The sequence below is a fragment of the Trachurus japonicus genome, chromosome 17, assembly GCF_045865225.1.
Source record: "Trachurus japonicus isolate A0001 chromosome 17, Traja_1.0".
NCBI lineage: Eukaryota > Metazoa > Chordata > Actinopteri > Carangiformes > Carangidae > Trachurus > Trachurus japonicus.
In genome coordinates this window covers 35,626,888-35,653,025 of record NC_140923.1, presented here as the reverse complement: position 1 = coordinate 35,653,025, position 26,138 = coordinate 35,626,888, and the positions used below count along the sequence as shown (strand labels likewise).

Here is a 26,138-nt window from a genome sequence, read left to right as displayed (position 1 = left end):
CCTCCTGTCATCCACCCTGCCAGGCCTAACAGTGGCCAGGCTGTTTTTCTTTTCTTTTTTTTTAAACCTCCTGTTCACATAGTCAAAGCATTGCACCAATTTGTCTCTAAGGAAACCAGATAATAACCAAACAATCTAAAGGGGGTTTACCCTGTAACAATAAGTGAGATTTATGCCGTCACTGTCTACAAATGATACAGAGTAGTCAATCAAGGCTACACTAACAATCAAACCTTAGTGAATAATCAGACACAAAGATACAAATTTTACATTTGAATGTTTATTCCCGATTTGGCAGCTAAATGGGCCTTGTGATAAGACCTTACTGTCAATTGTTGCTTCCAAGATAAAAAAAAAAAGAACATTTAAACAATAAGTTACAAAAATCCAACCATAGACCAGTAATTGTCCAAACAAAACCCAAGTCACCTTAACACAGCAGGACCTACAGGATACTTCTCCACATCACCAAGTGATGTGCAAGGAGTTGTGGTTAAGAGCAAGACTTTGGAGGAGGCTCTATTTTTTTCTTTCCTTTTCAACACTAAAAGCACAAAAATAATAGTGAGTACTGGATTAAACTGTGTTTATCTGCATAAAAACTAAAACTGTAACAATTAGCATACCTAGGGGTGCAACGGAAGGCCGCCTATACCGTTGCACCCCTAGGTATGCTAATTGTTACAGTATTTAATACATCCATGGCACACACAGACAGACACACACAGTAGCCTATAAAGCAGTAAGCCGTAATGCAACCTGAACTGTACCGAAAACCTGCAGTCCACAAGGGTGTATTGTCCCGTGCAAGGCGTACCGAACGGTTCGGTATTTTACAGAGTACCGTTGCATCCCTAATACCTAGCTAAATAGCTTACTACTACGATCTGCAAGTAGAAAACCAGCTTAGCTTCGAAGGCCAAAGAGTTAGGGATACAGCTTATATTAAAAAAAGATGGGGGCTTGCTCAGCATGTAGTAGTGTCGGATCTCCTATCAGAGTTACGGTAACCTTAGCAGGTCTGTCCTGCTCTTTGCTGCAACTCGGGCACGTTTACACACCAGTTAACTCTGCCAACGTTGCCCAAGATAGTGTCGGACAAACACATTGGTTACTCCTCAGCCTAAAAGAAAAAAGCAGCAGAGCTTATGTTTTTCTTTATCATACTTACAATGGTACAATGTCTTCCTCTGAGAAATGCTCTAGGAAAGCATTAGTCTCAGTTGAGTGGGATAACATGAGATCTGCCACTCGGTGCAAATTAAAGACCCCTTCACAAGACTCTTGTTTTAAAATGAGTCAGCATGAAGTTCGGGAACTTATTAGAGTCAGCAAGAGGCAGCATTTTTAACCGACTCGTGGTATCGGTCGTTTGCTTAAATAGCCACTGTTTAGCCACAGCTGATCAAATCTGCCAGCAACTGTTGTCATTCCTGCTACAGCAAAAAAATCAACGGTCGCCAGCTCGAAATAAAAAGCCTGAACGACCAGAAAAACTTCTCAACAGACTCTGAAGTGAGATTGTTTAGTTAACATCAAAGTTAAAGTTAAACCAACTGCCATGTTAGACCATTGGGAAAATCATGGAAAGGAAGACGAGCCATCTGAAAAATCACACACCTTTTTTTTTTTTTTTGAGTCTTAAAAATAGGCAGTAATTAGATCTCAGTGGAGAATTAAAAATAAATGATTTCTACTTTATTAATGTGGTCCCCCCCTCCAGTCACCAGCCTTCCTGCCTGTCTGCACGCCTGCGCTCTCTCCCCACTCCGGTCTATATTTAAGCAGCAGAGAGCACAGGACCAGAGACTCATCTCATGTTTCCTCAAGAAATAACACGCAGGGTTAGCTATTGCTTGTATGTACATGTGTATGTGCCTTCAGTATGCTCTGACAGGTGTGTCAAACACTGCATATCTCCATTAGCGGCTTTTGTCTGGAATCTAAAGCAGACGTGGGACAGATGCAGACAACCCCAACATGAGGGGACACACTGACTGACATATTAATAGACTTTATCACAGACTTTACATGCAGGATGGTGCTGCTGTTATGTACTCTGTCTAGACATGCCAGTTTGGCTTGCAAATTGCGCAACACCGACAGGCTCGTACTGCACTTCAGATTCTGAGAGTGTTGAATCTGTCTGACAGATGGGCAGACAGGACGCTGGCATGTGAAATTGGCTTTTGACTGATAAAAGTTTGAATCTTAAACTGCACTAGCGCAACGGCAGCACACACAGAGAGAGAGGATCTTCTAACTACAGTACATGTACTTATTTTTGGTTGTTTATGTTCATTTTATTGTGATGTGTTTATCACATTAGAGCCAGAATAATGAGCCATGATAAGTCACAGTTAAAAAGACCACAAATCATTCCATTATCATCATAATTAAACTGACTGTATAAATGATATAAACATAAAAATATGTTAAAATAAAAAACAATGTATTGTATTGTGTTTACTGAGGTGGGCTATTTCAGACTGGTAAGCAGCCAGACAGAGGCTCTGTTTGTGTGTTGTTGCTCCTCCAGGTCTGCAGGTCATTTTGACCCAGTCACTGATAAGAACGCCCAATACATAAGGAGACTTAAAACAAAAGATTAATTGAACTTTGGCATTGCCTAACCTATTTTGAGCTATAATACAAATAGTTTCCAAAGTCAATTGATATTGACCTTGTCTTGTTTTAATGTATGTAAAACAGTTAAAGCAGAAGTAAGCAGAATGTTTGTGTTAATATAAGTCTTAAATAGTTATATCTTCCAACAGCAATCACTTACATAGAGTGTTTGGTCTGAAACACGGGTCTGTCAGTCACTCTGCTCTTCTGTAAGCCGAGGAGAAAACTTTCCTTGTATCCTACAACCTTTATCCAATGAGGAGAGAGAACGGCATAAAGGGGCGGTCCTCTCTGTGCGTGCAGCCAAGGGATGCACGTGAATGTGGTGACGTAGGGACGAGGGTGGGGACTGCTAACTCCATCGGCTGACAAGAAGTTAGCCAAAACGACTGGATCGCTTACTTCTGCTTTAATTAAAATGTTAAAATATTTCTTCTAGTTTCTTAAAAAAACAAAACAATTGAACTTAGACAAAATCTATCCTGATATAAACCATTATCATAAAATTAAAAATCAATATCAACATCTATACCCAGTCTAAAATTAAAAATACTAAGTTGTTCATTTTTTACAAAATTACAACAACAGCAAGTCAGATATATAAATTAAGGTAGGTAGGCTATCTGAGGTGACAGGGGAGGTTTCAGTCATCTTTGTGAGGCAGAAGAAGTTTGAGTTTCTGAGCTGTTTTCCAAAATTGTTTTAGACAATCCAGTCAATTTACAAGTCAATATTAGACAGGAAGTCTTCCTTATCCTCATTTTGTGTTGTGGCTATGCTGGTAGCAGGGGATTTGGTGTCCTTGAGTTGCTTTTTCTCCAGATCTGCATCTTCTGGACTAAGCTGTTCTCCTTTGGTCATCACATACACAAAATATTCAAAGCCTTCCCCATAACTGTACTGTTTGATGGACCAGTTGTACTCGGAGCGAGCGTAGAGGCGTTTCCTGAAGAACGGCTGGGCAAAGGTAATGGAGACAAACCGTCCTCCGGGCTTCAGGCAGCGGCTGATCTGGGAGGAGGAAGAGGAAAGAGGAAAGGAGGAGAATTAGGAGACATCCCCAGTTTATTACACCAAGACCCACGCCATTGTAATCCCCACCAGCAATCATCTCCCTCACATAGGACAACGACAACCAGTTGAGAGCTTTGAGAGTGACAGGACAACTTGAGTATTCATTTTCTTGGTTGGCATTGGTTCTGTTGGTTACAATATATTGAACTGATTTAATTACTCAGATCTGGGACTGAGTTAAATAACAAATAAGAGGTCCAAAGGGGGAAACAAAGAAACACGTGGGTTAATCAAATTTAGTCAGAAGAAGTTAAGTTGGGGGTTTAAAACCTCTTTAATTGACTGAGCGTTTTCTTTTTAAATGCTGCTGTCAAGATCTCATCAAGTACTTCATACAGTACTGTATATGTTTACATAACAATAGAATTGAAAGGCAGAGGAAACACAATAAACCCTAAGTTGTAATATGGGTAGTTGTTGTTAGGCATTGAAAAGCTGTGGGAGAAGCAATTATATCTAAATCTGAGTTAAAAAAATAAATCTGTGAGTCCTTGTGCTCGTTAAATAACTTAAGGTGGAATTCCATCGTGGTCACAGACAGTTGTTTTCATGTGTCAAATACCCAAACCCCTTAAAACCAGCCTCTGTCCAAACAGGCACATGGATCACTGTAAGCCAGAGCGAACACTGAGCTTTTCAGTCCACAGTGCTGGCTGCTTAGCCATGCAGCCTGATAACACGGTGTGACAGCACGAAAACTGTGAGGGTCCCTCCATATGAATAATTGTTGTTCTGGGTCCATCACCCTTCCAGTGTGTTGATCCTTCGTGTGAGGTACACGTGTGCATCACGACACAGTAAGCTTCACGAGAGCTCAGGCAGAGGAGAGTACACACACACACACACACAGAATACAAACACAAGCATGCAGAGACACATTTAGCTTCACTTTGGCAGGGAGTTTCTCCAGAGACAGAAGTGTGTGTGGGAGTGAAGGGACAGAATCTGCAGAACACTGAGCAGTGAGCAAAAAACTTTTAATGTTTGATGTAACAAATATGTCGGCAAGGTTGACATCTGCTAACACATTATTAGAGCAAGATTACAGGCCCAAATTTAGACATAACAAATTTTGACAAAACATATTTAGACACAAGTTAGTAACCAGGCCTCAGAATAGGAGATTTAAATAACGTGAACATTGTGAATCTGGAGACAAAATCAAATAGACAGAACGACTCTCACTTTAATACTTACAGCTTGCAAGTGACTTTACTCAGATTTTGGTTCTTTGAGTTGGGATGATGTCCCCAAAACCAAAGATTATAAATGATGCTTTTCACAACTGCACCAAATGAACTAACTTCCCTGACAATTCAGTGTGTCAGCAGCCTGTCACCACGATCTTGGCAGGAGTTCATACGTTGGAGAAAACTGTGGACAACTAAAAAACAGATGGCATCATGCAAAACATCCCCCTCAACAAGGACTAATGGAGGTGTCGTTTAGCTCAGTGGGTAGAGCAGGCGCCCCGTATGCAGAGGCTATAGTCCTTGCTGCAGCCGGCCCCGCATCCAATCGGCCCTTTGCTGCATGTCATTCCCCCTCTCTCTGCCTCCCCATTTCCTGTCTCTCTCTACTACATTATCAATCAAGGCAAAAAGCCAGTCAGTGACAAAACCACTGTCTGACAGCTGCTTTAAAATGGATAATGGATAATGTTTAATGTTGGCTGACTGTTGTTGGGGGCCAGCTGAAAAGTTCATCTCATGTTGCTGCTGCATACTGATTTAATATTTAGGACTCAAATAAAAATGGCAAATGGACATGTATTTATATGTGGTATTCTAATCTCTATAGGCTTTACATTACTCATCACGTTCACCTGTTCACAGGCACATTCATTACAATGCTTGTATCTAGACTAAAGCTTGGGTCTGCACATTCACACACCAATGATACATCGGGGGAAAGTTTGTCCAAAGACACTTTGACATGAGGACCTGGACTGGGGGAGTTGGGGATCAAACCACAGACCCACGCCACCTCCTGAGCCACATCTGCCCATAAAGTCACTGATGTGGCAGACTTCATTGACTTGAGACTTCTTGATACTTGAGACTTCTCTTCACAGACCAGTCGAAAGTCCAGTTGAAAGTTCTTTAAATAGCTAGTTGGTGAAATCTTGTATGAGTAATCAACACCACATGGACGACTATTGTTCCACGTGTTCACTGAACCACAAATACTGACAAAAAATGCTTCCGTGACATGCAGCACTGACACATACAACTATGTACTTACTTTATGTTTGTAATAAGTTTAATTAATTCAAGAAGCCCTATGTCATGGATGTACAGTGAGAAGCTACAGCGTGGTCTCTGTGGACGGCTTCACGGCTCTGCTTTGAAGACAGAGTCCCTCTGGTGCTGAGCTCACGTGTGACTACCATGAAAGCTGTCATGGTACTGTAATGTCATGCGGGCAACCACGATGGAATAGTTGAGGTCTGCATAGTAAGCTGTACAGTAACCCCCACTCCCCCCACCCCCACCTCCCACAACGCTGTCCTAGGGTCTTTGGAGAGAAGAGTCCCTCAGAGACGAGCACGTGTATTCTGCTCTCCTCACATGATCGCTCTCCACCAGCAAGCAGCCCGAGCATGAATTATTCACTCTCCACTGTGACATGGAGGAAAAGCAAGACAAAGGGTGGAGCGGTCATTGGATATGGGATAAAAATGAGGAATATAATGCACAGAAACGAGAGAGCGGGGTAGGGTGAGTTAGATAAGAGAGAACCTGACCGAGACATGGCAGAAAGGCAAAAGTATTGAGAGCTGGAGTTATGGCAGTCATAAGTCATGACATGGACTGGATTACTTTTCCAAAACACAGCTTTGTCTGAAAGGTAACTGGTTCTCAACCAAATAACATAAAGTGTGCATACCCCTTAATCTACTACCTGCATCTGAACTAAGATGTTGGATGAAGTTTCACAAACAAGAAAAAACACTGGTCCTTTTCAATAAAAACACTGCTCTTACGTGACTTTGTAATGAATGCAGATATACTTTGCAAATGTATCATGTCAAGGGGATGATCTACAATCCAACTGACAAGCATGTTTACCAATCTGCTGCAGACTTTGTGACCAGTGCAGAGAATCCATCCAAGATGTTTTCAGAGAAGCTTTGAGGATTTTAACTCCTAGTCCCGTTTATACTGTATGTTGAGCCTGGACAGTGACACAATGAGACCAGTTTTTTGTTCAGATTTACATCACTGTACATCAGTGTGGAGGACATCAGACAACTGAACTGTGCTAAGTTAGACTTGTTGCACACAATCAGTGCTTCCAGGTGTTGCTCTTCTCTCTTTCGTGGCATGATGGTTTTTACTTGACTGTTATCTGGGTAAGTCCATGGTCATGGGTTGGCTCCAAAACATACATACATAACAAGTTGTCAAATTCATCTCCATCACCACATTAGCAGTTTATACTGTAGTTCTGTAGTTATAGTGTCTGCATAGAAAAGGAAGCAACATTTGCATTAATCAGATGCCTCGTTTCTGACGTCCTGACAAATTTATGCCCACTATTTACTCCTACTACCCATTTAGTCATTATTTAGTAAAAAGCAAAATATCTGGGTTTCTCAATGTGCTTTAACTTTGACTATATAAAACCAAAACTTTTAGCTAAAAGAGGTTAAAATCTCTGTCGAACTGCATCAATGGCCGTTTATTCTTATTCTTTGTAATTCTGGAGCTAGGAGTCAGCTTGGTGCGGGTATTGAAAATATTGCCGATATTGCACACCAGTTGAGATGGATATCTTTTCCTCTCCCTTTTAAAACTGCAGGATGACAGTTTCCTCAGAAGGCCAGATCTCTTGTTGGATTACTGGAAGTAAAAAAAAAAAGAAGAAAAAAGGCAGAGTACAGTAGAGGTGGAGCCCTCCAGAGGCTTCACTGAGTGAGTAAACCGGAGTGTGAGTCCTGATTTCACCCCTTCAGCCATTATTAATGACATTGAGATGTATGGGTTCTCTCATCGTACCTGGCCAGTGTAACTCCAGACCCTTATGTCACAGGTGGCTGGAGGACTGACGTCACTGCAACTCTAGACGACACTGAACTATAGCGAACAAGTCAGCTATAACCACGGCTGGCTGACAGCTCGGCTGACAGGTGGAGGACAGCTTGAACAATAAATTACATCATGTTTCAGACCAATTTGCAAAAAAAAAAAAATGACACATAGTCACACATCGCATTACCCTGTCCATCTTCATGTGTTTGCAAGATATAGTGCTGATCCAGAGCCTTACACTCAGCACTGGGTATCTATGCAGGAAATCCTTATGAAGAGGAGGATGATGTATGGAGTGCGGTGAATCACATTTACACACTCTCTACCACCAGCACGCGCACTCTGACACCAGCTCTGGCACTATGTAAATCATCCACCCACACTTTAGAGTGGTGGTATTATTATGATAAACGATCGGCTGGGGCAGTTCTGCTCGGATGTGATGTTGTGCTACAGATGTATGAGTGTTTTACTTACAGGGGAGATATGAGGTCGTTTCTCAGGACAAGCAGATAAGCTTCAGTGTACCCAGATTCAGAGTCACACATACAAATCAACAGGTGGATGAAGGCTACACCCAAACACTGTGTCAGCATTCAATCCATCCACACATACTCAGGCATCTGTAAGGCGATCCTAAGTGGGCCACAGGGCTTCACCAAGAGAACAGAGGAAACCACTCTGTTAGCGCCCATCTTCACACACTCCCTCTCTTCTGAAACCATCCCATGCACGCACACACGCACGTACGCACGCATACACACACAAACAGAAACACACTCACACTCTCACAGCATCATGGCCTCTCTTGAATTATTGAGCATTTTGCTGGAAGCTTGTGTCTAAGTGACCTGACCTGTCTTGAGTGTGCTTCAACAAAAAGGTAAAGTGAGATCTGGGGTTCAGATCTCCCATGAGGAATCCCAGGAAAATCCCACTGACTGTTTTTAGATAATGAAGAAATTATGTTAAAATAATATCTGCACACATGCATTTCAGCAGGGTATGCTTTGCAAAACTAGAACCTGGATCCTACAGATGTGTTGGTTTCCTCGTACACAGAACATCCCAGTTTTAGTGTCTATCTGACCTGAACATCTCTGTAACATAAAAATCTCATGCATTACAGTTACATGGCTGCAGGAACGGAGATGTCATCCTGTTGGTCAGTCCACCACTTTTGTCTACACTGCAATATTTCAAATATTTGATAGCCAGTCAATTTTGTACAGACATTTATGGCTCCCTGAGGATATATCCTACTGATTCTGGTGATTCACAGACTTTTTTCTCCAGCTACATCATCAGACCAAACTTCCAGTTTCAGTTAGTGCTTTATTAGAAAAGGTTTTGAGGTTTTTGTGATCACCACAGTAAGAATTAGTTGGGTATACGTGACCCAAACCATCTTTATATTGGGAGGAACAGATGAACTCATCTAAACCTTTGAAATATTAACTTTGTATATGTCAGTCCAAGTCCCTGCCTGACCTTTCCACATTAGTCAGAGTGGAGATAAGCTGTCCATCCAAGGAGAATGACATTTCATCTACTCGGCAGCCTCTCTTTCTCCAGGTGCGCATCCTCAATTTCTCCTATTCACAGCTTTGTCTGGCCGTCCTCACTGGACCGCAATATTACAACTCATCCTCTCTTATCTCCATTCTCTTGTCTCTGAGCTCAGGTTTGCCTAAAGATACTGTACGATAAGTGATTGTCGACAGCGGTCAGACAGGGACAGGGTAGCAGGTGGTCACATCTTGCTTCTGTGATTTGCAGGAAGTTCAAGTTATGCAATCAGGGTTTATTTGGGACTGAAAAGGTATGTCTCCAGATCCTGAGGCTGCCAGTGCACATGCTGTCTTTCTTTTCAACAACCTGTCATATGATTTGTGATAGCTGGTCACACCAGTTCATCTTGAAATATCTGAATGTACCTAACAAGAAAACAGAGAAATTGGAAAATAAAGAATTACACTTATCAGTTATAATGCTATTTGTCTTTGATTTTCTGCTGTCTGTCTTCGCTGATGTCACTATGATGTCAATAGTTTGTGAGAAGCCTACTGTGAATTCTTTATTTTAGCTACAAAAAACAAACACAGCCAAAGATTCATATTTAGAATAAATCAAACAAAAAGAAAAAAACATTCTGCCTAAAGCATGGAATAAACCTCGAACATGCTAACTATATAAACATCTGACATGATGAATGTGGGCCATCGGGAATTGATTGCTTATTTTATCTCATGCAACATTTTATTGCAGAGGACAACGCAGCATTTTTTACTTTACTTCCGACACACAAATGCTAAAAACTGCAGGTCTTTGCCCATTTTTCAGTCAAGTCAACTCAGATCGTGCCAAGATGGCGACAGTGGAGCAGCCCACTCTGAGCTTTAAAACCACTCTTCAGAAAATATGGGTGACATCACAGATGTGGCTACGTCCATCTTTGTCTATGTCCCAATGTAAAGCACTTTGGCTTCCCCTGTGGTTTTTTAAATGTGCTATATAAATAAAGTTGATTGATTGATTGATTGATTTGTGTATGGTATGATATGGTACCATAAGTGCAACTAGAACACGTCCATTGGGAGGCTGAGTTGCATTGTGGGTAATTACACTAGGGATGCACCAAATCCAGGATTTGGTTTCGAATTCGTCAGATTTTTGAGCTTTTGATGGAGCTCAGTTTCTGCCGAACCTTAGAACATCAACTGGACCGAGCCCTATGCACGTCAAACTCAATATAAAGTCCACTAGCTTGATGCTAACATATAATGGAAAACATCATAGACGGGCTAGTGTAAATCAGAATCACTATCAAAGTAATTTTAAACCAACAAACACCTGTTATTTAACATAACAGGTTATTAACACATACAATAATACTTAGAGGCATGTATTTTCTCTGCTTTGTGGAAATAATTTAACTTTTTGGGTTTTTTTCTTTCTTGTTTACTAAAGCCTGTATCCTGAATGACTTGAAGCTTAAATTGTTTGGTGATGTTCTCTGAGTGTGAGCACAATGTGAAATGGTGGCGAAAGTTATCGCCTATTGTTTTTTGAAGTTAGAATAAAACACACTGTGTGATGTTTACCGCATTTATAATATGTTTACTGATGGGAGTAGGATTCAGTATTCAGTTTGGATTTGGCCAAATCTTTAAACTGTGGATTCGAAATTCGGCAGAGCCCTAAAAATCTGGATTTGGTACATCCCCAAATGAGTGCACCAGATTTTGACAATTAGAAGGTATATGTCTCTTCTGAATCAGTTTTGTCTGTCCATCATGACTCCAACCACGTTACAGGAGAGAAACGTCAATACATCTTGTCCCGTAAAAACTCGAAAGATGGGGGGCCTGCCTGCCAAATAAAACAGTCATTGTTTGTTTATGCCGACCTGATAGAGGAAGATTAGTCAGGGGCAAGCAGAGGTGGAGGTGAATCTTTGTGTGTGTGTGTACCACCTCACTCTGTGGGTGAGGCAGAGCTGATCAGTGGGCAGAGACATCAACAGAGTGCTATCTCTGGACAGCAGACCTGTACAGACCACAGGCCACTGTCTCCTTCAGAGATACTGTATAGCCTACACACAACAACAGAGCACACGCATGCACACAAACGGGTTGCTACGTTTTGTGCACAAATGAGCACACAGCTGATGTGGGGCAGAGAGAAAAAGCAGGGAGGAGGAACACTTCTTATTTAGGTCATATTTTCATATCATATTTTATAAATTTCCTCCCATCTTCTCTGAGGTTGTTTACTGGTCTCATGCAGCTCTGCAGACCCCCTCTCTGCAGCCCCCCCCCCCACCACCACCAGCCGCCTCTCTTCCTTTCCATTTCACCTCACCCGTAGCCCGCAGCCAAGCATGTGGATGGCAAAAACGTGTAAACGTCTTGAGGAAACGAAGAAACGAAGTGGGAGTGGGTGAGAAGAACGCAGAGAAAAGGAGGGGAGGAGAGCCAATAGAGATGGGAGGGAGGGAGGGAGGTGTGAGAGAATGAGGTCTCAACACCGGTCTCCTAACATAGCAGATCTACTCTTCTGCTCCTCCCTCCAGGGGTTCAATAGCTTGCTTTGTTTCCTTCATCCCTCCATCCCTGATTCATCCCTCTCTCTTTTTCTCTTCTTCTTCCTCCTCCAAGCTCCTGCTTTGAAGAGCCAAATGTGCAAATTGCTACATAAGGCACCATCTGCCCTGAAGAAGCCTGATTTTGTGCCTTAAGTGTCTCTACCTGAGGAAAAAAAATCACACCAGTAAATTCAGGAAAGGGACAGCAGCATACGCACTGGAAGAAAACAAAACAATAGACATGCATAAATCTGATCACAGGTATTGATTTTTACAGACCCATAATCCCCACTGGACACCTTACAGTACTTGGCACAGATGATGGATAACAGGGAAAACGTGAGTGGTGGAATCGGTGGATTCTTCCCTCCCTCCCTTATTGCTCCCCTCTCTCTCCCTGCCTCCTCCATTCTGCCCACCCATCTTTCCACCCCCGAATTTCCTCTCCTCACCCGGCTCACACCCCATCTCCTCCGCCCACCCACTGCATGGATAAATTATACATCAGAGACCTTCTCTCTATTTGTATTCTCTCCCTGCACATCTATCCACCCTTGCCTTGCTGGGACAAATTAAAAACAGTGTCTTGTTTGTGTTTGAGTTAGCATGTAGATCATGATGATGTACTGTATGCTTTTGTTGACAGCTGACACTGACTCAAAATAGAGATTTCCAGGCTTTGATATAAATCCAAGTGCAGGTTGTGTGCACTGAAAGTTTACAACATTCATCTTTCAAGCAGGCTCATCCCTGCTTCTCACATACACACACATGCACTTGGGTTGCCATGGTGAAAAGTTTAGTGCTGGTCACAGTATGTAGGTCAAAATGGGATAGCTTTCACAAACAAAAACAACGATAGCAGCAACAACAACAACAACAACAACAACAAAACAGCAGGCAGCAGAACAGTGAAAGTGTTACATTCATTAGATGATGAGGATGCCAGAAAGTTGTGATAACGAGCAGCGCTGATTCGAGAAAAGAGCTCAAACGAGACAAAAAAGTACTCGGAGTGATTGCAGTGGAAATAAACAGCAACTTTTCGCTGGGATATGAGGCTTTTTCATCCTGCTGACTCGCATGTGTTTGGTGTCAGAAAGGTCTTTTTTTCCATCAGCCTAATTAGTGGGTTGACTTTAGGTGAACGCAGGAGTTCATAAAGACACGGAGTTACTACTTTTTATTGTCAAATGCAGCTCTGAACTGGGTCACTGCTGATGCTTTTACAAAGCGCTTCTTCAACTTGAAGAAAACTGAAAGCTTTGGCCTGGTCGTTCCTCTTGAAATGAGGGAAACTCTTGTCTTCAGGCTCATTTTCAACAGCGTGCCCACACCGCAAGATGTAACATTAGTGTGTGTGTGTGTGTGTGTGTGTGTGTGTGTGTGTGTTGTGTCCACACGAGTGCATGGACCCCTTGTCTAACCGATAACACAGCATCTTCGCATTCAGCCACCACATTCTCCCCTCATGGCAATCTGGCACGCCACGCTAAAATTAAAACCTCCCTTTCTTCCCCTTTCATCAAAAATAACCGTCTCTGGCTTTTATCTCTCCTTTCTTCTTTATCTCTCCCTCTCGCTGCCTCCTCACCCTTTCTGCCCCCCCCTCCTCCATTGGGGACCAAAGAGAGAGGTTTGCTTTAATTACTGAACTACTTTTCACACCGGCGGAGAAAGACAGAGACGCACTTCAGATACCCACACCCGCCCACTGTCATGCTCCCAGCATCCCTGCACTGCCTTTCATGCCTATACTCCCCAGTGTGTGTGTGTGTGCGTGCATTCTCGTGTGTGTGTGTGTGTGTGTATATTTGCTTATGTTTAATTTTGTAAAAGACTTTTTAGCAGGCACAGATACAAAGCAGCATACTCACTGCAGTCAAATATGCTAAGCTAATTAAGTGATGTTTGCTATTCTTGGTGCAATGTGATGAAAAAATCATGCAGACTTTGTGAAGAGAAAAAAACTTTGTACTGGGTGGGAAGGCACAGAGTCAGCAAATGGGTAATTAATAAACTCATCTGCCATTCGGAGCAGTCCCGTCCCCCTCCCCCTTCCGAAAAAAGAAAGAAAGAAAGAAATCCTAAAACTCAGAGGAATATGTGTCGCAGAGAAACTAGAGCAAACCGTGAGAGGCTGGTACAGTGACATGTTTGGCTTGGAAGCAAGAGGGAGAGTGTTCCCCTTTCTTTTGGCTGGCTCCCTCCCTTTCTCTCACTCTGTGCTTCTGTTTTCTCAGTCACTAAATCTGATGCTACCCTTTAAAGCCCAAGACACTTATTACACTTATCAAGCCCTCGCTCGCACTTATATGTAATTATCCATTAAGTTCTTGTGGGTAGACTTGCATCAGCAGTGTCTGGGTAATTAGTTTATTGTAGCCAATCTCTATTTAGCAACACTTGCAGCTTCCATCTCGCAGAGCGGCTAATGCCTCACGACTTCAGATGATTTGTTAACTGTTCCGTTTTTTTGGCTATAAACTGCCGCTGTATATTTTACTGCATGGACAGAGATGGAAAAAGTCCATCTGTCAACACTGCCAAAACAGAAACAACTACTTCAATAAAGTCTCACAAATCAAAGTGCCTTTCTCTCCTTTTTAATGGCGACCAAGAGATAAAGAGAGTTTGGCAGCAGCTGGAGGGAGAGGGAGATTCAGCAAGGGAGGGAGGGAGGAAGGGAAGTAAAATGGGCCAGTGTGTCTGGCTGCTGAAGGGGTGTCCCGTGGGATGGGGAAGGGGGACAGGCAGCCCGGTGGAGGTTCCAGCAGCACACTAACACAGTCCGGTCCATTCACTAGGCCAGTGGCACAGGGAAGCCACTAAATACTGTTACGCGACACGATATTGGCATCTTGTGTCGCTTCCATACTTCCTTGACAGCTACAAGGAGGTTATTCAGGACTGGTGCCTCTGTTATTCTCTCTTTATCTCTCTCTTTCTCTTATTTAACTTTATAACTCGTCATTACAACAACATATCTGAGCCTCCTCGTACTGTACATTGTCTCCGATTGAATCCTCAAGTTGAATTCTCATTTCGACAGGGAACATTCCTTATAAGTATCAACGGTCCGTCTGTTCAATTACTTTGTAAAATGCAACCACCCTGGAACGCTGGCAGGAACTGAGCATAACCAGTCTGGATATAGTTTGGCAAAATTTACTGCTGCCCTGAGGCAAGAGGCAGGCAGCACAGAAAAATAGCAAAGCCAGGATTGTAGGCATAAACTGGTAGCGAGGATAACAGCAGCCTTTGCCAAGTTGAAAGCAATGTGTCTTGAGCTTCTTATCAAACACTTTACTCTCATTACCCATCATTATTGTCCTTGCACTCACTGCATTCAAGCAGCAGCAGTTCTGTCCCTGCTGCTAGTGTTTGTTGAGCAGATATAAGCAGAAGAGTGTGATATATATTTCCTGAGCAAGAGGTGAATTCCAACTCCTCATTCAAACTGGAGAGAGTCATACTATTGGACGTGCCATATGTGGACGTTAAGTTTAGTCTCATTAAGCTCTACATAAAGACGTGGAAGAGATTTTGTGACCGACCAATTTAGAGTTGCTCACCACAGCAAACTCTGGTGCTATTGATCCACAGAGCAGCAGCTTTCTGGCACCATGAACTTGGCAGAGGAACTAGATTTAGTCCCCGTTTCCTGGACCATTGGAAAAGTGCTTGTGGTGAAAATGGCCTACAATGACTAACAAGCCTGAAGAGGTGTTTTAAAATGACGTGTTCCCGTTTTCCATCTCTCCTGGCCACTTCAAAGTTTTTTGGTAAAGGAAGGAGAAGGAGAAAAAAACCCAAAGCCATTGTTTCTGGCTCAGCACTCAGGGCCAGGAGGCCCGAGTGACTTCCCCCACAGGTCTCAACCCACTGGAGACCTCCTGGTGACTCATCCGACAACAAAGCTTTCCCTCGCCGGCTTGGCTGATCCAAAAAGAATCTAGAGGCTTTTGATCCAGTCTGACATTATGGAGAGACCCATTTACTCATAAGTGCAGCAAGTAAATTGCCTTTACCTTTTTCAGTTCCCTCCTAAGAGAGGAGGAGGTGGGGGGGCTCTGAAGATGGTGCTTGTCAGAAAAACAAGAGGACATCGAAGCACTGACTCGGTGCTTCACTGGTTCACATGCAGTACAGGTTTCCTTTTAAGCTTCACAGAGCACGACGATGGGGGGAAAAAAGAGCGTGTAGAGAGGACGTGTCAGTTTGTTGCTGTATGCAAGTTGTGCTGGATAACACCAACACTAATTTACTGCCATTTTCACTGAGTAACTGTAGAGAGAAGTAGAGGTATAAAACTCCACAGCACAGAACGGCTTCAGATGCAGGCAGGCCAGTTTCCATAGCAACCTGAAAAAGGTTTTACACACACAGACACACGCGCAGTGTATGTGTATATTAAAAAAACATCTTAAGATAATTTATTCTTGAAGTTTAGGTGCAGTAAACCACCTCTGTTAATCTATTTCTGTTCCTGATATCTAAATCCAAACAGCTCATAACATGCACTGTAACTGCAGCCAAAGTTGATTGTTCCAAAAGCACAACTTAATACTAATTCTACTGTCAATCGAAACAATAATCTAAGGTCCTGTTCACCTAAACAACAAATAAACAATTTCCAGGAGACAGCGTAGACAACAACAATTGAGCCTTTGCCTCCACAGTTGTCCAGTTTAGTAGAAAAAGCTGGTCAACGCCTCCTCCATTCAGAAGTAATGTAACATATAGTTGGTCCTCTGCCAAACTATAAACCATTATGTTACCAGCTTGGGACAGTGACTCATTCATCACAAACAAGCATCAAGTCTGCATTCATTTTATGTGTACAAATTGAAAAACCAGCTGTCCAACTACATCTTTTTTTTTTTTGTCCAACTACATCTTGATGTGACGCAGCGACAGTGAATAGTGTTTGTTTAATGCACAAGAGGAAATGAAAAAAAAAACGAGTTTATTTTATTTACTTTTGATGTATCACTTTAAGTTCCCTCACTTACATCGATACATTTCATAATAATCTCATTTTATGATTATACGACACGTGCGTGAGACCAGCTGTGGCGCTGTAGCTTATGTTTCTTGGCCTCACCTTTTCTTTTTAAAATCTCCAGTGTCCTTGGCTCAGAACTCACAGAATTCACTGCACACTGCCATTCACCTTGCTTGGTTGTATTTGTCATGCCAGAGCTTAAGTTTCCAAATAATATACGTTTGGGGGTGTGTCGGAAGCCATCTATGGTGAATCGTGGGCATGGTCAAGGGACCCGTGCACCTGCGCTCAATTTCAGGATAATTGTGATGTATGAGAAAAAATGGTAATATACGTATGTGGTAATATACGTACATGGGGTTTTATACATCTCACAGAAATACTGCGTATGCATGTTTCCTGTTTTGTCAGGAGGCAAGATGAGACAACTAGTATGTCTAAAGCTGATTGCAAGTTTTTCACTGATGGAATAACAGGTTGGTGATGATAAAATAATAAACATTTTTGTGGAGTAACCTTGTTGAAATGTTACAACTTTCTAGTGGCAGCAACTATTGTAAACATAACTATCCTACTCTGTAACTATAACAGCAATTATTGCTTGGATGTGACATGATGAGTGAGCACTCATGTGGGGTTTTTTTTATTATTAATGTTGCTCACTAATGCAGATTTATGAAAATTGATTTTAAAAGTCTTGGCTGAGTCACCTCAAAATGACACAGAAACAAACGCACAGACTTGATGCTGCAGTAAGAATTCTGAAAACTCACATTCAGAGTCTTTAAATTGGTTTTAATGATATGCGGCGCGCAGTCGCTGTAATGTAAATACTTGATGAGCTAAGACACCCACAGCCACAGGTACAGTATGTTCCACTGAAAGTTCATCTCTCAGTCCAGGTTAACTGTTTATTCAACTGTTAACCTGAACCTAATTACTTGACTGACATGTAAGAATACATTTCTGACAGTTTAGGGGTGAGGACAAGATGTCTTCAAACCATTGAACTTCCCTGATCTTCATTAACAGCAATGATCTCTCAGCTCAGTCTGGACCTGGAAGAAGACAGCACAGCTCTGCTCTTTCTGCTAAAATGCCTAACTCCTCATACTAACCCGGTCCAAGACTCATTAAGTACCAGCTCATAAAACTGTTCTTCAACTACGCCTCTACTGTCTCATTATAGAGTAAGAACACTGGACGAGTGTTGAGCCTTCACAGTCAGGCAGTCGTAGCTGCAGACTCAGGGGAACAAGTGATGGGTTTGAACCCAGTGTAGTGTGACTGTGTTGCATGTGAGGGAGGAGAGGAGCAACTGGATTCACATTAAAGCAGCGAGGACTACAGAAGGAGCTGGAGGTCAAAAATGATGGTTGTGAACCTTAAAGTCAAGAGGGAGGAAAATTTACTGGAGCAGGTGTAGCAGCCCCCCCTTTGTCTGACAGCCAAGTCGTAATTACAGATGTTCAGATGAGACAAATGTCAGAAATGTCTCTGATACGGCCAAAAATGCCGGATCGAGCATCGTTTAAAGTCAGTATTTCCTCTACATTCATTCATGCTGTAATTAGAACAAATAGATTTATTTATGTTCTTTTTCAGTTATGAAAACTGTCAAACTACATAATAAAAAAATCCATGGCATTTATTTGTTGCATTTTTTTTTAAAACTTGAGCCAGGCCATATAACAATACCATATCTTATTAGTATTTTTTTAATGCATTGGTTTTGGATCAGTACCTGCCATCAGCTGAAAGAAACTCAACTCAAACTTTATTTATAGAGCACTTTAAAAACAACCGAAGTGCTGTACAGATCAATAAAAACATACCGTTATTAAAAATACCATAAAATACATGAGTAAAGTGTGATAGAATTCAAATGAGCTATAAATAAACAAATAAAATACAAGTACAACACAAATGTGTAGACTCAACTGAATGCCAGGTAGAAAAAGTTCATTTTTAAGAAGGATTTAAAAGCCCCGAACAATGGTATTGGAGCATCTCTAATGGTAATGCACATTTACTGTGTGTGTGTGTGTGTGTGTGTGTGTGTGTGTGTGTGTGTGTGTGTGTGTGCACGTGCACATGTGTTATATTTGTGTCTATAACTTGGTGCATATATGTGTTCTTTTTGAGTGTAGTTCAATAGTTAAGTGAAACCCATACAACTTCTGCACACAGGTGTTTTCACAAGTCCTGTCTGGACGGTGTGGCCGTGTAAACTATGATTGATTGGCTTCTCCTCTACTCTCATGTTGCCATAGCAGCTCCACCCTCAAACTAATTAATCAGGCAACGTGAAAACGTATATGTGTGCATGTGCAGGGCAAATTAATATGCAGTTTATTTTCACTAGAGGAATTACTGCCCTGATTGTTGAGGGTGTTTCCAAAGATGTACAGTATCAGTGCATCGGCACTGCAATTACACACAAACAACAGCTTTCACGATGAATTACCGGCCTTAGAAAGTCAAAGCACTTACGATGCAACAGCCAACATGACCATATAATAAATAAAACAATTAAAAGCTACTCTCTGTCAAATATGCTGTAGTAGCAAGATGGACTGTACGATGGCAGCCAGCCAATGAGAGTCTGTGAACAGAGTCAACCCCCCGAGGCAAACAACATTAACTGGAGGGCGGAGCGCGCTGAAAGAGAGTTGGCTTGGTCGTGACACCCCATACTGATGGTTGTGCTGAGAGCGCCAAACTGTGTCTGGACAGCTGCTGTTTCGACCACACCTTGCTGGCGTCATTAACGATGCCTGGGACTGATTAATATGGTGCCCAGAAGAGTAGATGGATGGATGACGCTGATGGAGCACTGGGTGGGAAGTCCTCACTGAGTCACTGACTACTGTGTTGGTGCAGGTGTTTCCCTGTCTTCCACCTGGATGGACTGGACTCCCACAGTGAGTAGAGCAGCAGTCGCTGTAGGAGTTGATGTTGAAGTGACTAGAGTGGGACTGAGTCACCGCCAATGAGGCTTTAATCCAAACTTAACAGCCGGAGGAATTCCCCCACTGTTGTGCTGCCGCATCAGTGCTAACGGTGCACGATGAAACAACGATTTCAACATGAGTACAGCAATGGGAACACGCACCTTCATGCTTCCACAGCACTTGAGTTTACAAGTTAACAACACCCAAGGCAGGAGATACAAGACAGAATTCTCACACACGTACACAAAAGGCCATGTGCAAATAAATGGGCGGCTTGTTTGGTTAGTTGGCAACTTCCCCTCATGTAGACGGGTATATTGTTTTGCCAAAGGTCTCGCTTCTCTCTCTACAGCAGAGGTCATGACAGCAAAGTAAGCGTGAAATATAATCAGATGGGAAAGTTGAGAAATGCAGGAATTTTCCATCAAGGTTCTTGTGTATGTTTTGGTTTGTGCATAACAAGTGTCTAAGTACGCATCAATCATGCATATCCTTCACTAAAACGAAAGAAAGGGCAAAAGCCCGAGGCAATCGTCGTCATCATCATCATATTCATACAGTAACACAATGACACTTAATTTATGCCCTTCAGCTGGAAAGGTCATCTGTGCCGCTTAGAAATCAAAAACAAGAAGCTGCTGACCTAAATGTTCTATTCAGCTTTCATTCCTTCACTTCATTTTAGTGCTGCGTAAAATGACCAGAGTTCAAGTGCTGTTATTTCACCAACAGTTTTCAATAAAGATCAAAAGGGAACCTAAATCTTAGCTCTGACTCGGGTTCATTTGGGGATTCGACAGTGTTGTGAGGAGACCCCGCCCCCACACCTCCCACAGGCTTTTGTCCGACACTAAAGACGCATCTGAGGCCTAAATACAGATGTTTTGCGTTGATGCAGTGTGGATTTAACTTTGTATCACAGTCATTATTTCTTTGATGTTGAGTTTCAAAAAACATAAATATTTCTATCCTTTATTTCTCTCCTTTTTTCGAAGCAACAAGAAAGACCTTTGCTGCTGCTTTCTCTCTCCACAGCTGTGCTCCTGTAACAGACACATCGGTAATCCCGCTACGTTCTGATAAATTATATAACTTTGCAAACAAGAACAAACTTGATGTCCTGCGTGCAACTTGAGACTTTCCCTCCAGTGACTATACTCTTTACTTCCACTTACCTCAACCATGTCTGTTTACTCTACATTGTCATCATCATTGTGGGACACAACACACAAATCCAGAGAATAGCATATACCTACGCTGCAGTGCTCTGTATGAAATTGAGGCAGGCTAAATGTTCAATGAAATGCCAGCATAAAGTCTTTGCAGTAAGCTTCCCATTCAACTGAATGGAAATCATTGGCTGCCACAGGGTAGAGAGACATACTGGTAATGGCTCACTGAGTGACGTTGATAGTATATATACTGTAGTAAGTAGGCTGAAACATGCAAATAAAACAGACAGTTTATTTGGGATAATTTGAGTCAGCTGATGTGAGTAGTTTATTATTAAATATGCTTTTAGTATAGTTGACTACATGTTCTCACGGTTGCATGTTAGCCTGATTTCTATGGACAGTAATGACAAACAACATCAAGAGTGCTTTTCCCAGAGCTAATCCCAAAGGGGACTGAACAAATCCCTTTGCATCTTGCCACCGGCATCAAAGCTGGAAAGAGTAACACTGCAAATCAAAGCCTGAAATGGAAAAAAAACAAACAGCCAAAAAAGCTTAGTGCCTAAAAATGCCTCGAAAATAAAATCCACCTCATTCCCTTTTACTGTTTCTGGCCCATTCAGTGAATAACCTCAGCAAACAATCAAATGCTCACTGCTGTGAGCAGCTTTGTCCAACCTTAAAATGTCACATCCAATTCAACAGACGCTCAATAGTGTCCTGACTCGCGCTAAGTACTGGTGAACTGTTGCTATTATTTGGGAGCTATTTTTGTGGCAGCAGCCGCTCCTGCAGGCACAATATGCAGCTTGCAGACTGCTGCAGCAGCGTCTGATCACGTGCCACAAACCAGGTCAGCTACAGCATTAGAGAGTGGGATGGAGCTCGCCCACTTAGGTCCCCTCAGACCCTCCTCTCTTTAATGTAAAGTATCTGCTTTAACTGGGGACAGCTAGATAAAAACCTTTTATGTTATTCAAGCTTTATGCAGGGACATCTAATATGGTCTGAATTAGGTTTGAGAGGAATATCCAGCTGACTCATTTATACACATTGGTTTGAGTAATGTTTTACATCTAAATACAGTTCCAGAAAAATCATATTTTGGTAGTAGCAGGCACTGATACCACCTTAGCAGCAGGCAAAACATGGTCGCTCCATCACTGTCGCACCTTCTGTTTGTTTGTGCTCTGCTTATCTGTCACTCTTGTTTTTTTTCCAGTCTGTCTGTCAGTGCCTCCACCTCTCTGCGTCTGATCGAGCACTTGGATTCAAGAAGCTGTGATTGTTCTGTGAAAATTCAACGTGCCCCCGAGGCTGCTGTTTTTCATAATTAAGTAGGGGAGCAACAATCTGGCTGCGAACAAAATCAACAACAGACAGGGACGTGCCGCACACCGCCGGGCTGTTCCAAAAACACATATCCATACTGTACAGGTCGCCACAGACTGACCACACATTGTAGTTCCAAAGGATTTCAAGCCAGAGGAGGCACTTTGTAGCATTATAACTGTTCTGAACATGCAAGACATCACCCCACCCCCCCCAAAAAAAAAAACCCTCTACTCTCCTCTACTCTACACGTGAGTAGCTTTGTCTTCTGAACGCTCTGCTGCTGCTGCTGTCTCTTTCTTCCCGCCTATTTCTAAATTTGAAGCGACATAAAAGCCGAGTCCTTTTTATTTATTTATTTTTGCCGTTTCTGTATAATTGCATCATTTGGCAAGTGGTGCAGTTATTTCAAGCCCTTGAATATCGCTCAGTACACAATGCAGAGGCTCAAAGGGACATAAAATTGAAGATTTCATAGGATGGGAGAGAGAGAGAGAGAGGGAGAGAGGGAGAGGGGAGAGGAAAATATCACTGATTATACATGGACACATTCATATCATGCAAGTGGGTCAAAGAAATTTAAAAAAAAAAATGTTTTTTATCCTCCAAATGTTGTGCTGAAAGTAACACTGTTTTGCTATTTTAAAACTAATTGTGACATATTCAGCAGCCTGTTTTGAAGCAACAGCCCAAATAAGTTAAGGTTTATTCAGCCAAACTGTTGAATATATATGCAGGTAAGATAAGATTTGGCTGTTTTAAATAACATACTCTATGTGATATATCAACATATTATAAAGACTTTCATCTACAGTTATGAATAGTGTTTCTCTTTAGGTCCACCATGCACGTTTTAAAGGTTGACTAAACTGTTTTTACTTTTGATTACAGTAAACAGAAAATGAGAAAAAAAAAAAAAACTAAACACAAAAAAAACTTTGCCTCACCAAACACCTCTCGTCTGGTGATAGCAGGATGGGATGCACCGCACTGTCACCTAGTTTCCATGGTAACCTGTTGCTATGGAAACAGGCCCTGGAACAGACTCAGGAGTCGGGTGGTGGAGATTTTTTAGCCGGAGAGGCAGAGGGAGGTGAGGATAGAAGCAGAAAAAAAAAAACTGGGAGAGGAAGGAGAAAACATGAAGAAATGGAGAGAAAGTAAAGTGAAAGGACTCAAATTTGTTAGAAACATAGACGTCTAGTGCTAACCCTGCATCAACACAACTCACTGGTCACCAGAAGGGCACAGTTCACTCTAAGTTACAATTTCTGGGCAGGGATGATGAGTTTGTTACTGTGGGACTTTTTCTGGGGATTCAAGTGTGTGATAGTGAACATGATACAACGATGGAGAGAAGGAGGGAGCAGCCTCATTGACATTCATCGCACTCATCTGTTGGCCGTGTATAGCAAACATTACATAATCACTGTGATGGCTGATGGCTGGCACCACAGCCAAACACAGTTTCACTGTCAGGCTGTGTGTTGTCTTCTTCCTGTCTGTCTGTTCAATTTGAGTTGCAGGTGTTCAGCACATGGACACACAACCCCCCCACCCCCACCCCACCCCACTCAGCTGTTTATAACGATATGAAGTGTTAAGGTGGAAGTTAAAGTCCGTTTAGGTGAAGCTTAATTCACTGTGTTATATGTGTAGTGCTGATAGTTCAGGGAATAGCAATGGGCATCCTCAGAGGAATATAACAAGTGTTTGTGTGGGTTTTTTTATGTGTGAATCCAGCATCAATTCATTGTTAGTTTATATAAATCACCCTTTCAGGAGAACAGTCAATAGCAATATAACATACGCACTCAATCTCAAATGATATCAGTGAGAGAGGAATGTGGCAAACAGCTTAATTTGTTTGTTACTGAGAAAATAACAAGGAGGCAGTGCTGGCTGCCGGCAGGCGAATCCAAGCCTAACACACTCATTTGCAGATGTCTCTGTAAAACAGGCCGTTTCCCAGAAATTACAGACTGACAGGCCATTGGACCACATTTGATTTCCCATAGCATCTCCTCCACACACACACACACACACCATCTCCATCTAGTGCTCTAATCTTTCTCTGGCTGAAGTTGGACCGCAGCCTGCTGGGTTAGTCTATTTAACTGCTGTCATATAGAGAGCCTTAGAGCATGTTGTGTACTATAGTCAGTGAGAGACAATATGTGCAGCAACTGGCAGGGTGCACCAAAGGACAGATGAATGCATGCATGCATTACGCACATGTACACACATTCAGATGCACCCATTCTCTGGTTCTGGGCTCAGGCGTACTCTCTCAGTGGCTCTGACAAACTGCACCAGAGACTCCGGTTCAGCTGGAGCCTCTACATTACGGCTGCAACACAAACACAAAGTCTGTACGATAAAAACAAATCTGATGGCAAAGATGTGCAAACAGGAAGTGAATTCGTAACTACTCATGCTTATGCATTCAGCACAGCTTTAATGCATGAGCATGCTTGATGAATATGACGCATAGTATTGATCTCTAAGGTCTAGCCGGAACATAAGTAATAACTAGTTTGTTTTATTGTAAAAGACACCTCAGTCACCCTGTGGGATGTGTTTCATTACAAAAACACATACCGGGTAGGTTACTTGTGGCAATGCTGTTGCAGAGGGGTTTTTTTGTTTTCCTCATAGAGAGCCTAAGCGGAAGCAGGAAGTAACGGTCACCATGGGACCTCAACTCTGAAAAACTCGCCATTCAAATGAACGGGATGGAAAATTTTATTTCGTGATCCGTTTGAATTGTGCCATGAGAAAAAAATATGTCCTCTACCTGTTTAAAACATCACGTTTCATCCCGAGAAATCAGTCGTTTGTTGTAAAGCTATTGTAGAATAAAATTCAGAAGAATCTGTAAGCAGAAAGACTACAAGTCGCGTAGGTGACGTCACACAGCAAATGCCGCCCTTTCCCGTGTCAGTTGGTGACGTATTTTTTGTGGGACACAGATCTGTAGTCCGTAGAGCGGTCTTCACACAAAATACATTCTTCTGTTGCCGTTTTATGATAAACGGCTGATTTCTCGGCATGAAACGTGATGTTTTAAACAGGTAGAGGACATATTTTTTTCTCATGGCGCAATTCAATCGGATCACGAAATAAAATTTTCAGTCTCATTCATTTGAATGGCGAGTTTTTCAGAGTTGAGGTCCCATGGTGCCGTTACTTCCTGCTTCCGCTTAGGCTCTCTATACCTGATCTGATCTTCACTTAAATACAGACACTGATGGTATGATTTATTGTTGCTGGTCAGCTAGAATTACCTGAACGTTTTCTATAAATCGTTGCTAATAAAGGCAAAAGTGAGAAAGGAGACATTTTGGTGAGGGATTTGGAATTAGTATTTTGCCTTTGCCACCTGGATTGAAAAGGAAATGTCTAGGGCTGCAACTAACGATTATTTTCATTATCGATTCTGTTGATTATTTAAACGATTAATCGATTAGTTGTTTGTTCAATAAAATGTTAAAAAATGTTGAAAAATGTCAATCAGAAATCAAAGAGAGACTCAGTTTATTGTCATAAAGGAACAAAGAAACCAGAAATATTCACATTTAAAGGGATAGTTCACCCTAGAATGATATTTCGCTCATTATCTACTCACCCTCATGTTGACTAAGGGCTGGAAGAAGTCTCAGAGTCCTCCGTCCCTTCTCTGAGTTACAGGGTCCAAGCGTAGCAGTGCATTTCAAGGCAACGGTTGTAAAGGGACACCAGAGCTCTTCGTAAAAAAACACACACAAAAAAACATCCAAATACCTCCATGATGCTCGTATGTAATGTCCGTCTTGTGCTGAAGCCCCAAATTGCGTAATTGTCCCC

At 42.1% G+C, this 26,138-nt stretch overlaps 1 protein-coding gene across 1 annotated transcript in view; it reads right to left on the bottom strand.

The window, feature by feature from the left end:
• Positions 1–3,126: 3,126 nt before the first annotated feature.
• Positions 3,127–26,138, bottom strand: part of ece2a (endothelin converting enzyme 2a) — an 81,173-nt gene continuing 58,161 nt past the window's right edge. Inside the window, exon 4 of the mRNA XM_085804262.1 lies at positions 3,127–3,639. Within this exon, the coding sequence (XP_085660388.1) occupies positions 3,349–3,639 (291 nt within the window). The 3' untranslated portion in view covers positions 3,127–3,348. The remainder of the gene's footprint in view (positions 3,640–26,138) is intronic.